The sequence below is a fragment of the Argiope bruennichi genome, chromosome 3 (assembly GCF_947563725.1).
Source record: "Argiope bruennichi chromosome 3, qqArgBrue1.1, whole genome shotgun sequence".
Classification (NCBI taxonomy): Eukaryota; Metazoa; Arthropoda; class Arachnida; order Araneae; family Araneidae; genus Argiope; species Argiope bruennichi.
This window is the reverse complement of record NC_079153.1, coordinates 10,056,965-10,073,956: the sequence shown is the minus strand read 5'-3', so window position 1 is coordinate 10,073,956 and position 16,992 is coordinate 10,056,965. Positions and strand designations below refer to the sequence as shown.

General features: G+C 27.1%; 1 protein-coding gene across 1 annotated transcript in view; it reads left to right on the top strand.

Annotated features, from left to right (window-relative positions):
* The window catches only part of LOC129963715 (protein amalgam-like), a 248,914-nt gene extending 238,898 nt beyond the window's left edge, over positions 1–10,016 (top strand). The window contains exons 8-9 of the mRNA XM_056078237.1: positions 5,942–6,112; positions 8,727–10,016. Of these exons, the coding sequence (XP_055934212.1) occupies positions 5,942–6,112; positions 8,727–8,989 (434 nt within the window). The 3' untranslated portion in view covers positions 8,990–10,016. The remainder of the gene's footprint in view (positions 1–5,941; positions 6,113–8,726) is intronic.
* Positions 10,017–16,992: the final 6,976 nt, after the last annotated feature.

The window sequence follows — 16,992 nt, the reverse complement described above, 5'->3', positions numbered from 1 at the left end:
GTCGCGGGTAATTAAAATTTAGATCAGAAAAGGACTTTAAGCGGCAGCTTCCAGTTCTTTATTTTTCAGAATAATGAGGCACGAGCATTTTATACATTATAATTACAGGAGAAAATAACTGGGTTTTGAAAAATTCTAAGAAAAGAATGAGCATTTGTCAATTGTTTGATAAATATTTTGTAGACTTAATGATTGCGAAGTTATTTTAATGAACTCCTTAGGTGGCGAATTCGTAATTATTTGAAATTATTTGGCTGGAATGCATATATTGATTTTGTTCCAAATTCTCTTGATTCTTTTTTGACGATTATTATTCAAAGAATATATTTTTTTTTTACTTGTTGAATTCATTTGCTTAAGTGTCATAATTATTTTAGACGAATTTTATGTGACATTAACTGGTTAAAATCAATTTTGTGAAAAATCAAAAATCAAAAGTTGTTCAATAATTGAAATGACAGTTTATTTTCCTTTCATGCGATTGATTTTTTCCTTAATTTGCATAGGAAAAATTGCATTTTCGAAGTATTTTCGGTTTATTTTGTAATTAACAATCTTGTTATCAGTTTTGAATTTCCTATTTGAAGAGAATAAGGTGCCTGATTCTTTTTTCTATAAATAATTTTTTTTAAATATATAATGACCTAAATTTTCGTTATTGAACAGTTTTCTTTATAATTTTTTTTTTTTTCATTTTCTACTTTTTACCTTATTTTGATTCAGGGCCGACCTGACCTCGAAGTAAAGTCTAGGCTTCTCTCGGAACTGAAGGGTTCCAGATTCGAAACCGGATTCTACCGAAGAACGGTCATGTCAGCACAGTGCACAGTCTAGTGCACGTTAAATCCGTCGGACCATACGTCCACACACTGCTATAGAAACTTAGAGTAAGGGGTGACGGCTCAGGCGTCGTCCTCGTTAGCTGATCGTTGCTCAAAGTTAGGAGGTCCGTCCCAAAATAGCCCAAATGTGGCTTTTAAATGACCTTAATATAACTAAACTAAACTAAACAAGCTCTTTCTGATTATTTTCGCATTAATTTTATTGTTTCCCTTATAATTATTTCCTGTAATATATAAAAGATTGTAATGCATCGTTCAAAATTCTAGCAACATTGGATTCTGAAGTAATGCATTCTCCAGGATTCTCATTGCATTCAGCAGCTGGCAAAAATCAAGCCTTCTAAACCAAGTCACGTGTCGAAAAAAACAAAATCACAAACTCTTCTTAAATAGCCAGTACAGGAAAAAGGAAGCGAAAAAAACTCCCTGAGTCGCAGCTCCAAAACTATAAGCTAGCAACAGGTCGTGTTTAGTAAATAAATGAAATTGAGCAAATATTCTGTTTGTGAAGCACAAGATTGGATTTAGCGCCGTCTAAATTTTATTTACTCATCGTTTATTTCGCTTAGAAAAAGTATTTTGATATCATTTCTCATTTTCTTGAGAAGGATTTTTTACGATGTCCATCTACATTTTAACTTTTATAAAATAGATATTTTAACCTTTACAAAATCGATATTTTAGCCTTAATCACTTATTTTATTCCATAGAAAAAAATAACCGATGAAGTATTCCGAAAATTAGTGTGATGATTATCACTATGGCTTTAGAGAATAAATTAACTGCTCTTGTGTTGTTGTATGTATGTTGTTGTATTGTAAATAATAATAGTTTTAAAAATTGACTATTTGCTGGAAATATTTTCTTTTAAAATATATTTTAATAAATCTTATTCTATAAGAAAAACTTCAGATCATTAAACAGATAAGGAAATATGCAATGCTTTATTTACATATTTTTTTGATATGCACAGTCATTTTATTCTATTCTATGGATTCAAAATTCAATATGTTATGACAACAGTAAACTTGTTGTTTTTATATTTTCAAAATATTTCAAATTCATCCTGAATTATTTTATTCACAGATACTTAAGTAAAGGCTGGGCTGTAGAATTTATGTGAGATCTGTCACAAATGAGCAAGCAAAGCAAGTAGCTCAATTTTCATTCGAATACAATCCGAGACTTTAAACTTTATAATATTTAACTAATAAGTAAATAACACGCTGGTAATTAATCACACCAATCACTTCATTTCCTAAATTTTCATTTATCGTAATAGTTATAAAATGCAAACAGATTACATTTTACAGATAAATTTATTTCATTTTATTTAAGTTACTGGAGTACCTATGTCCCATTTAAGTACATAAATGAATGTTAATTGCAAATGTTTTAAACTAAATTGCATTGCAAGTAATTTCACGCATTCCCTTATTAATTTCAGAACTATAATTATTGCAGCATTTCTTTCAAAAAGTAAATGAAATCATAAATAATTAGCTGCAAATTGTTATTGAAAAAGTGGTTATTATTTATTTCCAGGTTTAGGTGTTAGTGAAAGCATTTTCGTTTAATTATACTTTTGATATTTTTATTATCTTACAATTTTTTTTTATTCTCTCTCTCTAACTGTTTCTTTCTCTCTCTCTCTCTCTATATATATATATATATATATATATATATATATATAATATTTGATATAACATAAAATTAAATTATGTCAACTAAATTTTAAAAATAACATTAGTTTTTACAAGTATTCACACATTTTAGAATCTTTATTACCTGTGATAATGAGCTTTGAATTGCAAACGACTAACGAAAAATGAAAAAAAGATAAAAAAAATATTGAAACTAGGATTTTTTTTTTTTTTTTTACAAAATATGATTTAGAATTTAAATTTCGTATTGAAATAAATTTTCATGAAAAATACATATCATGAATATTAATTTTCATTTGTTTACTTAAACAGATAAAATTGAAAAGTTTTTAACATTATAACTAGTGATTGCAACACCGGACCAAAATTTCAATACCTGTATTAGATATTTTTTAAAACTTAATACCGGTAATAGAAATTTTAGAAAAAGAAAGAAAACACAGGTGTTTTCTTTGTTTTGTTTGCAGGTTTTGTTAGAGAGTGTAAATTTCACAAAAAATTATTTGTAACTTATAAATTATTACAGTATATAATCACAAAAAAGTAAAAAAAACACCTTATTTATTAAAATCACAAAAATATATATATATATATATAAATATCATTATTCAGTCTGTGATACTATTACAAATTTTTGAAATGTGATCTTATAAAACATAATGCATCAATTGTACTGTCATTAAGCCTGAAAAGTAATTTTGTGTAAAAATTACCAGCTGTCGAAAACTCTCTTTCGGCATCTACGCTAGTTGGGGATACTGTTAGCAATGTGCGATATACTTTTTCCAAGTATTTACCTCCAAATCCCTCATCTTCAAATAAATCGATTTCTCGTCGGATGATTTTGGATATAGCTGATTTCTGGATTGCATTTTGGTTCGTTGAATTTTTTTTTATTTATCGCTAATTCTAATTTTTGTTCAAGAGACAATTCCTTTTTACTATCGACAGTAGTGACATCATAATCTTCGATAATTGAACCGAATTCTTCTGTATGTGGATAGGTTTGTGGGTAAAAAAGTTTAAGAAAATGTACTCTAAACTTAATCAGATTTGAATTGGTTATTTTATTTTTTTATTTTTCATTTTTAAAATCATTATAATTATGTAAATACCATAAGACATTTTTTATTTCGGTATGCCTTTCTTCTGTGCGATTTTTCAATGCAATATATAACTCTTCAGATAGTGATGTATGCTGTTCTTTCAATGACTGCAACATGAAATTTATTTTTGCATTAGCTGTTAATAAATTAGAATCTCTCAGACATAATGCCTCAATAGTCAGTTTTATTGGAAGTAGAGCTGATATAGTTCTGGATATTAAGTCGAATTCACTTTCTGAAAAATTAATTCACAGGTTTAAGTCGATTATTGCTTTTTGGATTGGATTTCTCAGTTTCAAACATCGTTCCATCATTAGGAGTAAACTGTTCCAAAGTGTTTTAGAATCTAATATTAACATATATTCTGTTTTAATTTCAGTTAGTATATATTTTAGTAATATATCCTTTTTATAGGGGAACGTTTAAATATCTTAATAATTTTTCGAACTTTATAAATTACAGGAAGCAATTCTTGATAGGTGAATATTTCATCCTCATTAGCAATATCTTCTTCAACAATTACATTGTCATTGTCTTCATTGTCAATATCATTCTCACTCTTACTCTTTTCAAAGTTGGAATCCGAAATTTCTATATCCACAGTATTTGGATTCTACTGTTCTTTATTTTGTTTGGTACAATACATCTATTCCTCCTAACTGAATTCCATGAGCATAGCACAACTGCTGATTTGCACCAATCAACTTTCCAACTTTTTTCATAATTGTTGCTCCATGAGTCGTTATGGATACAATATTTTCTTTCAGGGATAATCCATGTTTCGCTAATTTAGATTTTAGCAATTAATTAAGCCATTAATTAGCTAATTAATTTCGCCCGTTAAGGAGACATAAAAACAAAAACGTATACTATTTTGCTACCTTCGCGATACCTGAACATATAGTGGATACAATTTTAAAAATTTCTAGCAAATACCGAAAAACCGGTATTTAAACTTGTGAATACCGGTATTACAAAATTGTACAAATGGCTAAAAATACCAGTACTCGGTATCCCGGTATACCAGTATTGCAATTCCTAATGATAACCCAATAAGAATCCAGGGAAAAAAGAAAATGCTTGCATATTTTACTTTGGAAGTGTGAGAGGACAATTTGTATATTTGTCAGGACAAAATTGACAGAAATCAATAAAAATTGCATTTCGATCGTTTTAATTCTAAATTCGGAAGAAATGTTCCAAATGTAACAAAGAAAATGAAAAAAAGATAATGAAGCTGGAATGCTAATACGTTACGATCACGCCTACCTGCATTCTAACTTACGTTATTTTAAATGTGATGAATTTAACTGGATACCGCGGACACTGAGATACACACGACACAAACATTTCCTTTCATAAGTATAGAAAAATACATAGTAAATCTTCATCTTCATCTTCATCAGATAGTATAAAAATGTAAATTGTAAATCTTCATCTTCATCTTCATCAGATAGTATAAAAATGTAAATTGTAAATCTTCATCTTCGTCAGATATACTCAATGACAGTGATAGTAGTGGCTCACTACATATTATGACCATGGAATAATTAAATAAGTATTATTATTCATAGATATAGCTTAGAAACTTATGTCGATCTATATTAGATATTTCAATAAATTAAGATTATAATACATTAATTCTTTATCTAAATTTTTGGACACAGTAAAACAGGATGTTATAGCTTAATTTTGCTTTAAAATTATAATTTGCGAATTTTTTTTAACCTATTGCAATGAATAAAATCATCACTTGAAATATCAGAAATGCTGACTACCATGATTATATTTGAGATATGGCTTGATAAATTTTAAGAGAACATTTAGAGAGCATATGTGATTTGAGTAACAGTGGCAATTAACAGCAAGATGCTTTAAAGTATATTGATGATTTTGGGCACTACATATAGATCTCCAACGTCGAAAAGCGCCGAATATGTCTTTATTCAGAATATTTCACGAAACTTGGTGAAAAATCAAGCAGAATAGGATATTTGTGTTTCTCAAATGTTGTCAACGGACTTCAAGCTGCTTATTGCTTCTACAGATTTTGTATCCCCCTTCAACTCGTATCATTTGTGTGCACTGGACTTTTGCACTTATTTAGTATTTTAAATAAATGAATATGACTATAATACATTTAATATTTATAATAACACATAAAATAAGAAGTAATTTCGTAAATCGTTAAATAATATAATACTTTTTTTTAAATAAATTTTGTGCAAATACGGGAACTGATTTAATTATCGTATTGAAAATTATTATCTCTCTAAGATAGAGCAATAATTTTATATCATGTATTCTTTTATTTTCTCTTCATTATTAGTTGTCCCTGCTCCCCCGGAATTCACTGTGTGGAGTGACGAGCCTGGCATCTTAATTATAAAATTTGCAATCCCACCCCATTCCATTCTCCCCATCTTGGAATACAGAATCGAATGGAAACTGACTACGGACACTGACTGGCATCAAGCAAGGTACCACCAAGCAAGTGATGGTGAGTTAATATATGTGCAATATCATTTCTTGGAACTTTTGAAAAGGAAAAATTCTTAAATTAAAGAAGAAATTATTTCGTAATTTTTTTTTTCCTTTTGGTAATCGTTAAGGTGGGTTTACAAAGACAATTAGAAAGACAAATCATACGCAAAAAGGGACTGATTTATGTTTGTCATAATTTCAGGAGGTAGATTCAGGCATTCCATGTTTGGCAATAAATTGCCGTTTTGGTGTCCCTGAATTTATCTTTTTAGCCACAAATCGTATTAAAACGGAGGATATTTACATAAATTAACATGGTAAAATTTAAAAAAAAGAACAGCATACCTAAATTTGGAAAAACTATAGAAAAAAATTGCAAATAAAATTTAAAAAAATACAAACCCGTATCAGAAAGTACAAAAAAAAAAAAATGTCAGAATTAATCTATGACAAGCGATCAATTTTTTCAGCCAAAAATAAACCTACTACATTCTAACCTAAAAAATTCTACAAACGCATATGCAGTAAGAAAAAAATACAGCACTACGGCTTCTTGTTGTCCCCTCAGGATAAGTACTTGCCATGGATCGAACAGCATTTTTCACTCTTTCCCTGCATACGCTACCTTCTGACCGTCTTATAATTGGCTGAGTGTGAACCAACCTGTAAAATCTTTTTTCGCCATACTTTAGGAAGTTTAATGAGATTCCATCTTTAGGATTTTCTTATTAGCGGGAGAGAATTAGCACTTGGAATACCATTTAGAAAATAATTAAAATTTTATAAAGAAATCAAGAACATAATTAAATTAATTGCCTCATTAAGAAAATAAATAAGATCCTTTGATTTTAATTTAATTCATTAAATACAGATTCCTTCAATACATTTTACGGAATTGCTCATTGTATGATCTTTTAAATGTCTAGTGGAAGTAGTAAATAAATTCGATTTCTTAATGAAATCTTTGATTTCTAAACATTTCAAAGTTGGGTTTAAGAAATGTAATAACATTTTATGGATAATAATTTTTACATTTTCAATAAACTAAAAAACTATACATTCTTTGGTCCATGTACATTTATAATTCCCCAGCATTGATTAGTCAGGAATCATTAAAAGAATTACTTAAAAATGATTTAGTTTTTATTATTTTTAAATAACAGCTCGTTTATTCCACATATACGAAGAGAAAAGTTAAAAGATAGTTTGATCGATAAAAAAAGTGCACTCTAGATTTTTATGAAATTTCAATGCTTCGGTTCTACCTGAATTTTTAAGATTCATTTTTGAAATCTTATATGTGCTGTGCATATGAATATGAAGATTCAGATAGAGTAAGAGAAGATTTAGATATAGCATGATGAAATTTGATAAGTTTTCTATATATCTGAACTATAGATGTCAAATAAAAAGACAGTCTGTCTGCGTGTGTGTAAATATAAAAACTCTTGAATAAAAGAAGCCATGCAAATAAAACACAGCATAGATATTATATACCAGGTATTGATCTATATCCAATTCAGAACTAAATTCATCAACAATAAAAGATATTTCTCAAAAACGCATATTCGATTTCCTATATATTAAGATGGATTTTAACACAAAATGTGCAACTATTATTCGTAATGCCATTCAAATCCATGCAAGGAAATATTATATACAGTTAATTGTTATATTAATTATTTTATTCCCTTGTGTGTTCCCACGTCTTTTCAAAAAAAAAATATTATATTTCTTTTCTTGTACTTATGCATTCACGTTCAGAAATTCTATCAAAAAAAATATTAAAGGTATTTATATGTAAATACATTCACCAGATATAGTTAATTATGGATAACTATATTGTAACATATTAATATGGAAAGTAATATTACAGTGCTGCTTACTTTATCTTGCACTTCTTATTTTAATGATTCAAATTTTAATCTAAAATCTCAAAAACTGATTTTGTCGATTTTGTTAATTTTAAAGAATTATAAAGGGTTTTTTTATAGCTGTTGTCTATAAAAAATTTTGATTTTCTTGATAAAAATAAATTTTAAATGTTCAGCAAGTTTTTATGTGTATGCTTTTTCCTTGCTTTAATTATGATAACTTATCAGTTATTTAATTTTTTTAATATTTATAACAAAAATTATATTAGCGCCCTTTCAATTTAGTAATTTTAATCATATGGTTGATATATTTTTAAAAAGTCATTTTCTACTTACCAATTAACAAAAACTTTTAGTCAGCACTTACTTAGAATTTCAAATCAATATTTCACACAAATAATTTCATCAGCCTGTTGGTATCCTAGGTAGCACAATATTTCCCAATATTATTCGATATTATATGATATTATACAATATTTCCCAATATTATTCGATATTATATGATATTATACAATATTTCCCAATATTATTCGATATTATATGATATTATACAATATTTCCCAATATTATAAAATATTGAGAATATTGATCAATGTAATGCAATATTATACAGTATTTGTGTGCTGCAAGGAAAAGAATACTCTTTTCATTCTTTGATAAAAAAGAATTATTTCTTTGAAATCATACGATTTTGAATAATTCCGATAGAAGCTTAATAATTTTAGTTTTATCGTTCAATCTTTTTCTGTTATGCAGGAAATGAATTTGTGATCCATGGCTTGAGCTTTGAGAGTGATTATTCCATTCGCATTGCTGCTAGAAATACTGTGGGCTACAGCAATTATTCAGAAGAAGTGGTTCAAAGGACTAAAGGTCTAATTGCCGAAACAGTGGTGGATGGCAGCAGCGTGTCTTCCTCTTTCAACTCGGCAGTGGCCTCGACTCTACGGGCAGACATCTTCCAGCACTATGCTTCAGTGTTAGTGCTCTACCTTATCATTGTCTTCAAGAATCGCTGATGTCTCCCAATTGGTTCTGCTGTTCTGTGTGCATCTATTAAAGATATTTGATGTTATGTCACCAAACTGTTGCTTGATGGGATTCAAAAATGTGCAAATTCACAAAGTATTTTTGTCTTGTGAAGTCATCAGCACTTCTATTGTCGTTGGTTCTCAATGTATATTATTCCTGGAATCGGAAGCAAGGTGGATGTCGCTTCGTGTTTTTATATTATGTGATACCTACCAAAAAATGAGCTCTATGAATGGTTGCTTTAGATAATAAAAGCAAGATGCTGAACTTGCTCAGTGTATGTTTAGTATGATTGATTGGTCTTCAAGTGAATATGTGTGATTGGTAATTGGGAAGGCATTGTATTAGAACAATTTATGATAGCAAAGATTCAGAGAAGACTCAAAGATTCTACATACTGCACAACCATTGTTTATTCAAAATGTTTGAACTATTTACCTCCAGCTCAACCTTTATAAGCGCTTTGAACCCCGCCCCTTTGTTTATAATCTAATCCCCCCCCCCCAACACGATTAATGTTGTAGGTTTCAAGTGAACAAAACCGCATTTATGTCTCCACAAGTCAAACGACTTCCATCGTGTGTATACCGGATTTCAGCAATGTTTTATAAACCGTGTTGTGTGCTTCCGCCTTTGTGAGTCAATATTTTTCTAAAATTATCGTTTTAATTTTTTAAAATACAATAATAATATATTTTATGTTGCATTTTTTTATTAAATTCATTTCTTATAAAACTATCAATAGATGCAGAACTGTTTAGAGGTTCATCAATGGTTTATCAATTCTAATGAACAGCTTTACGAAAAAAACAAACTTCAATAAAACTGGTGAAGTTTGAATTTCGAACTGAAAATCCCTTTAATTATTTCGTCTTAACATTTTAAAATTCAGATATATGAACACATGCCTTATTTGAATGAGTTTATGTGAACAAGAAAAAATAATATTAGGAATCTGATTTGGATATTTTTCAGATTATTAAAACATGCCAGTACTGAAAGGAAATTTAAATATTAGAGCTTTAAATAAAATATATAGTATTACTACAGTTATACAAAATAAGAATGTAAATATCAATATTAAAAAACCGAAGAAATAAACTTTTTTTATAGAATATTTACTGAATGGTATTTCACATGCTTACATTAAAACTGATTATTTTAATATACTAAACTAAATTTTCCGCACAAAAACAGATGATGTTTGACAGTAAATTCATAATAGATCTAAATATAAAATCATTAAATTAATAAATTGTTTAATTGTAAAAAAATATTTTTAAAGTAATTTGCATAATTAAATAGTGAACTCGGTTGTTATGATTTCTAAATAACTTGAATGATTAAAACAGTTTGCCGAATAACAAAGATTTTGAACAGTCTTGGTTTCATGACTTCCAATCATTCCGAAAGTGCATCGGTTAAAACAGAATGTGGAATACTGCATAATTCACTATACATGAAAAACAAAAAGAAAAGAATAACCGAAAAATAATGAATTTGCCATGATATAAAAATGTATATTGCTATATAATACACTGGATTCGATTGTTTTAATTTTATGCAACTAAGAAATTGTTGTTTAAATTCAAATTTAAATTCTTAAACGCCGAAAGAAAATTTATAATATGTGATTAATTCAACTATTCCAGCTAAATCAAATTTAATTCATTTGTCAAGTATAATTACATAAATTATTTATAATTTAAGCAAAATAATGTAATTTTTCAACAATAGAAAATTCATTTCGAGTTATTATCACTTATTCAGTTCTGAAAATAAACATGCAAGCTTAGTTCCAAATTAATTATTGATTAATTGTTATTAAATTTTAAGGGTAAGTTTTTATTTTTATTTTATAAGAATATATTAGCACAAATTTTTTAAATACTTTTTAGATTAAAAGTACAATTTCTTTTATCAAAAATTAAAATCCTTTGAATGTTTAAAAAACCTGACAGAAAAAAAAAATATACTTTGTTTTGAAAAAACCGGATATTTTTAGACTCATTAAGAAAATACATGTAAGCTTGCTTTTTTATGTTTACAAAGAAGAGAAATCTTTATAGGAAGAAGAATTATAGGATTATGTTAGAATGCAATCACCTGTCAGTATTTCAAAGGATTCGCTACTAATCTTTACATATACGCTTTCTTATATTTTTTATTTATGTAGTAACACCCACGAATTTAATTCCTAAAAATAATATAGACAATAATTTTTCTCCACAATATGCTATGTGTGATAGTTAGGGATCGAGTTATTGGAATTTTTTGTCGAAACATGGTGCAATCAATCTTTTGTATAATTATAGCAAATGTTGCTCTTGAACAGTAACCTTCATAGTTTGCTTACAAAAAAAAGTTTTTTTTTTTTTTTTTTTTTTTTTTTTTTTTTTTTTTTTTAAAGTTTGCATTATGCAATGTAAAAATAAAATAAAAATCTGGTAAGAAATGTAAGAATTTTTATAAACCAGATTAATTTTTAAAAAAATGTCATCCCTGCTGGCGTGTTACTCAATATAAATATTATTATATATATAAATATATATGCTCTTAAATTTAATCTTTCAACAAAAAAATTGCAAAAATAAAGAAACAAGATGGCAGAAACAGAGACTCCGACTTTTATATTAAAATACTTAAAACTAAAAAAAATCAAATTGTAAAATTGAACAAAGTTCTTTCAACCGTTTTAAACTAAATTATAATAAACGAGAAATGATGCATTTTTACACTTTTATTTAATACTTATCCTAAAAAAAGGAATTAAATTACATGAACTTCTTTTCACTTTTCAATGAAGAAATTTTAAGCCGAATGTATCGATCAAAAGTTAGTAATTTTAATGTTAAAATGAACATTTTTACGATCCTGAAATATCAATTTTGTTTAGAGACATAGCTGAAATGTTATTCTTATAGATAATGCATAATGTTAATCAGAATGAAAAAACTCACACAATTATAAATTTCTTTAACGTTACACGACAAAGTCATTTGATTCTATATCAATGCACGATTTTCAAAAAGTTCGTATTAAATTCATTAAATTGCAACATTTTGTTTTAATAATTATATTTAGAATAATGACGAAAGGTAAATTTTAATTAAAGCAGTTTGAATTGATAACTTAATTTTTTATTAAATTATTCATAGTCTTTTTATTTATATGTAATCTCATAAATTTTTAAACGATAACAAATCATGCTGCGCAAGTTTTATGTCATTAGAATGATTTAATTTTATATAATATTTTAAAAAAATGCTAGAACATTTTCTGAAATACGTTTATAGGGAACAGATTTTAATATGGCTTTTTGACAAAAAAAAGTATTAAGCTTATAGCCGTTTACTAAGTTCTAAAATCGAAACTCTGATAAATGGGAAAAATAGTTATGATTTTATTCCGTCATTATTTTCTTAACAAGTGCTTAATATTCCTCCCGTTTAATGGCAACGGGGAAAAAAGTATGCAAACAAAGACCCGATTTCCATAAATACGCTTCTGGTTTCTTCAGGCGTGTGATTCCATCAGGCCAAACAAGTCAAGTCCACAAACCCGTCTTTATCACACATCTGTTTCTTCACAGCTAGCCTCGTAAAAAAGAAGTCTAATATCAAGTTTTCGGTGATCCGATCCAAAGAAAGGATCTGCGGACACAATGTGTTTGATTCTTCAACCTTTTTGTTCAGACTTGACTTAATCTGATAAGAAGGAATGAATTGAGCAAATATTGAATGCTCCGTAAGAGAGCGAGCCCAGTTTGATCCTTTTGAGGAAAAACAAACACTGTGTTGGCTTACGTAAGTAAAAAAACACCAAGATTCGCCATTTTCTTTTGTTACGGCAGCTCTTATTCATTCTCTGCTAGCTGAAGGAGTGTTGAGGTATGCTAGGCCGATACTTTCCAAATGTAAACAGCATCGTAATGAAAGACAAAATCGCCTCTGAATCCTTTTTTATCTTCTGTTTCAATGGATCGAAGTTTCTTTTGTAGTGTGTTCTTTTCTTTTTGTTTGCACTTTGGAATTATTTCTTTTCTAATCGTAACTTATTGACAATTGACATCTATTCATGAAAGAGGAAGTTATTAAAAGTAAATTAAGATATGCCTTTAAGATATGAAAATAGATAAAATAATTGAAAATGAAAGATAATTTTGAAGATCATATAATTTTTACTTCGCTATTTTCTTTTTGTTTTTCTTTTGGAAATGAACTTTTTCTTCTTTAAAAGGCATAATGGTTTAAAGTGAGTATATACAGAGAATAAATTTTAATATGAATGAATAAAACAAATAGTTGAGATGTTTCGAAATCAATCCTTCTTTGAATTCTTTTAAGAAGAATTAACGAACGAATTCCTTTTTCTGAATTTCAAATCATTTTGAAAGGATGTTATAATTACTTAATACAAAAATGCTTTCAATTATAATTTAATTCAAATGTTTTGGAAAAACTATGAAATGACTAATTCACAAGTAAATATATGGATTCCAAATGGATAAAAATGCGATATTCTCTTTTCTTATTTTGACAGCATAATGTGTTGCTACCCATATCTTTTAAATGATTACAATTAATCAATCAATCAATGGGATATGTAGGCCAATATAATAACAGAATAACAGTTTATAAATATCTAGTATGCCCTATTCCATACAAATTCTCAAAATTGAAGACACCTGTAATTATAATTTAATCCAAACTTTAGAAAGAAACAACAAAATAAAATGACAATTCGCAAACGCATGTATGTCGCTACACGAACAAAAAAAGCGATATATCTTTTCTTATCTGAGAAGTATAATGTTTTGCTACCCTTATCTTTTAAATGATTACAATTAATCAATCAATGCAATATGTAAGATAAGCTAACAGACCGAATAACTGTTTATAAATATACAGTATTCGCTATTCCACTAAAGATCTAAAAATTGGAGATAATTGTAATTAAAATTTAATCGAAACGTTATGAAAAACTATAAGAAATGACAATTCGCAAACGCATGCATGAAAACACCAAGAACAGAAGAAGAAGCGATATTATCTTTTCTTATCTGGAACGCATAATGAATTGCTACTGTTATTTGTTATATTACTCTGCAACTAATCTATCACTGGGATATGTAGAAAAAGACAATAGACGTAATAACAGCTTACAAGCATCTAGTATACTTTATTCCATTCATGACTCGAAATTGATAACATGAAAGTTATCTCATTTTAGTTTGATTATATGTGAAATGAGACACACAATCGATCATGATCTGGCATATCCGCAGAAATTTTGCTTGATCCTCTGAATTAAAAGTAGCATAAAATCTGCTTTCTCTTCAGACACTTCTGCTTTTTCTTTCTCTACACTGTTTGAGCTCATAATAAATAATTTTGGAACAAAAACAATCGAATTTCATTTTTATCTTTTCAGGAATTTGCTTGAAATGTAGAATTAAGCAACGTTAAAGTCTGTTTTCTCTTCCGATAGATCCCCTATTTACACTAATAATGATCCGTTTTTTTTTTGTGACAAAAATATTGAGGTTTCATTATTATTTTTTCTCAGTATTGTACTGTGTTGAATCAAGCAACATGAAATTCTGCTCTCTCATCGAAAAGATTGACTGCTAATATAAAAATAATTATGGTTTTGTGTTAAATAGTCGGGTTCCATTTTTAAATTTTCTGAACCAACAGCGTTTCATTGTCATTCCTTAATTATTTTCACATTTTTTTAAAACTTTCCCTGACTTCTGAATTAACAAATATAGTAACAATACCAAATAATTAATTCTTTAAAAAAATGTATTGATTTTCTGAAAGTAATCATTGATGCCCTCTCTAATAAACTCTTGAAAATATTCATTTTTTTTTATCATTTAAGCGCACAGAGCTTATTAATTATCGTAACAAAGCCAAAAGTATAACATTAGACAAGTTTTCATCAAATAAAAATTTAGTGAATTAGGTTTCAGTTATTTTTATGTCATCATTGACAACGCTATGTACAGCTCATGAGGTAACAAGTGTTTACAGTGTCACACGTTGCCCTTTTTACATGGTGTATATCTTCATTAGATATTGATTGTACAGTTTCTATGAAAATATGCTTATATTTGTCAATGTTGTGTTCTATTTGTGAGAAAAGTGTAGATGTTAATATGAAAACTGCACTTATTAAGAACAATTTGAGATCTTTAAACAAAAAAAAAAATATCTATAAATGAAGAGATGTTGAAATATTTAGATGTTGCTATAAAAATAAACTTGAGTACTTGATATTGTGTTTATGCCTTCACTGTCAGTCCTATTATTTGCTATTCCTGTACATCATTAAAGTGAAACAGTGTAAATAAATTTATGAGTTATGTGATGTATAATATGGAAATTAAATAAAAGCATTTATTTAATTGAGTGTCTCCATGGATATTTTTATTAATATTTCAACATATTGATGCATTTGGCATTATTTCTTTTTTTTTCTTTATAAATTATGAATTAGACTTTCATTATTAAAGAAGATGAAAATAATAAAAAAAATTAAAATTGTAAAAGTGTGATTCATTTTTGAAATTAAAGTGAGAGTGGCAAGTATAAAGCATGCATTTAAAAAAAATTCTTTTTTTCTTATAAATTATGAATTAGACTTTCATTATAAAAGAAGATGAAAATAATAAAAAAAATTTAAATTGTAAAAGTGTGATTCATTTTTGAAATTAAAGTGAGAGTGGCAAGTATAAAGCATGAATTTTTAAAAAAAAATTTCTTTTTTTCTTATAAATTATGAATTAGACTTTCATTATAAAAGAAGATGAAAATAATAAAAAAAATTTAAATTGTAAAAGTGTGATTCATTTTTGAAATTAAAGTGAGAGTGGCAAGTATAAAGCATGAATTTTGAAAAAAAATTCTTTTTTTCTTATAAATTATGAATTAGACTTTCATTATTAAAGAAGATGAAAATAATAAAAAAAATTTAAATTGTAAAAGTGTGATTCATTTTTGAAATTAAAGTGAGAGTGGCAAGTATGAAGCATGAATTTTGAAAAAAAATTCTTTTTTTCTTATAAATTATGAATTAGACTTTCATTATAAAAGAAGATGAAAATAATAAAAAAAATTTAAATTGTAAAAGTGTGATTCATTTTTGAAATTAAAGTGAGAGTGGCAAGTATAAAGCATGAATTTTGAAAAAAAATTCTTTTTTTTCTTATAAATTATGAATTAGACTTTCATTATTAAAGAAGATGAAAATAATAAAAAAAATTTAAATTGTAAAAGTGTGATTCATTTTTGAAATTAAAGTGAGAGTGGCAAGTATAAAGCATGAATTTTTAAAAAAAATTCTTTTTTTCTTATAAATTATGAATTAGACTTTCATTATAAAAGAAGATTAATATGAGAAAGAAATGAAAATGTGAAGATTATATAAGTGTTATTAATTCTTTTTAAGTTAAAGTGGGATTGATAAGCATTGAGAATGAATTTTCAAAAAATATATTGATTAAATAAGTTTGCAAGTAATAAATGAATTTTCTAATCAAAATTTCTATTAGACGTATTTGACCAATATAATGTTTGTCTTTGTGTGAATTCAACAGGAAATAAAATGTTATCAATAATTCTTAAAAATTCCCTAATAATTCTCCAAACCTAATTAAAACATTGCATAACATGTAAATCTATTAAATATTATAATTTTTTAATGAGTCTTGCAACAGATAAATAAAAAAAATCATTAGTTTCGACTAACATAATTAGCTCCGACTTAACAGCAAGATATAGGTATTTCTATAATTGATGGTGATGCCATATGATTTATGAACATAAATTTTAAAAGGCGCTACTACGCACATATCTTGAATTTTGATGCTTCTTTTATAAATCCATAATGAGTATTTTGTTTATGTGTTTTTGAGACTTCACCTGTTAACTTCCAGGAAGAAAAAATCTGAAATTCAATTTGGATGATAGATTAATTGGAAATT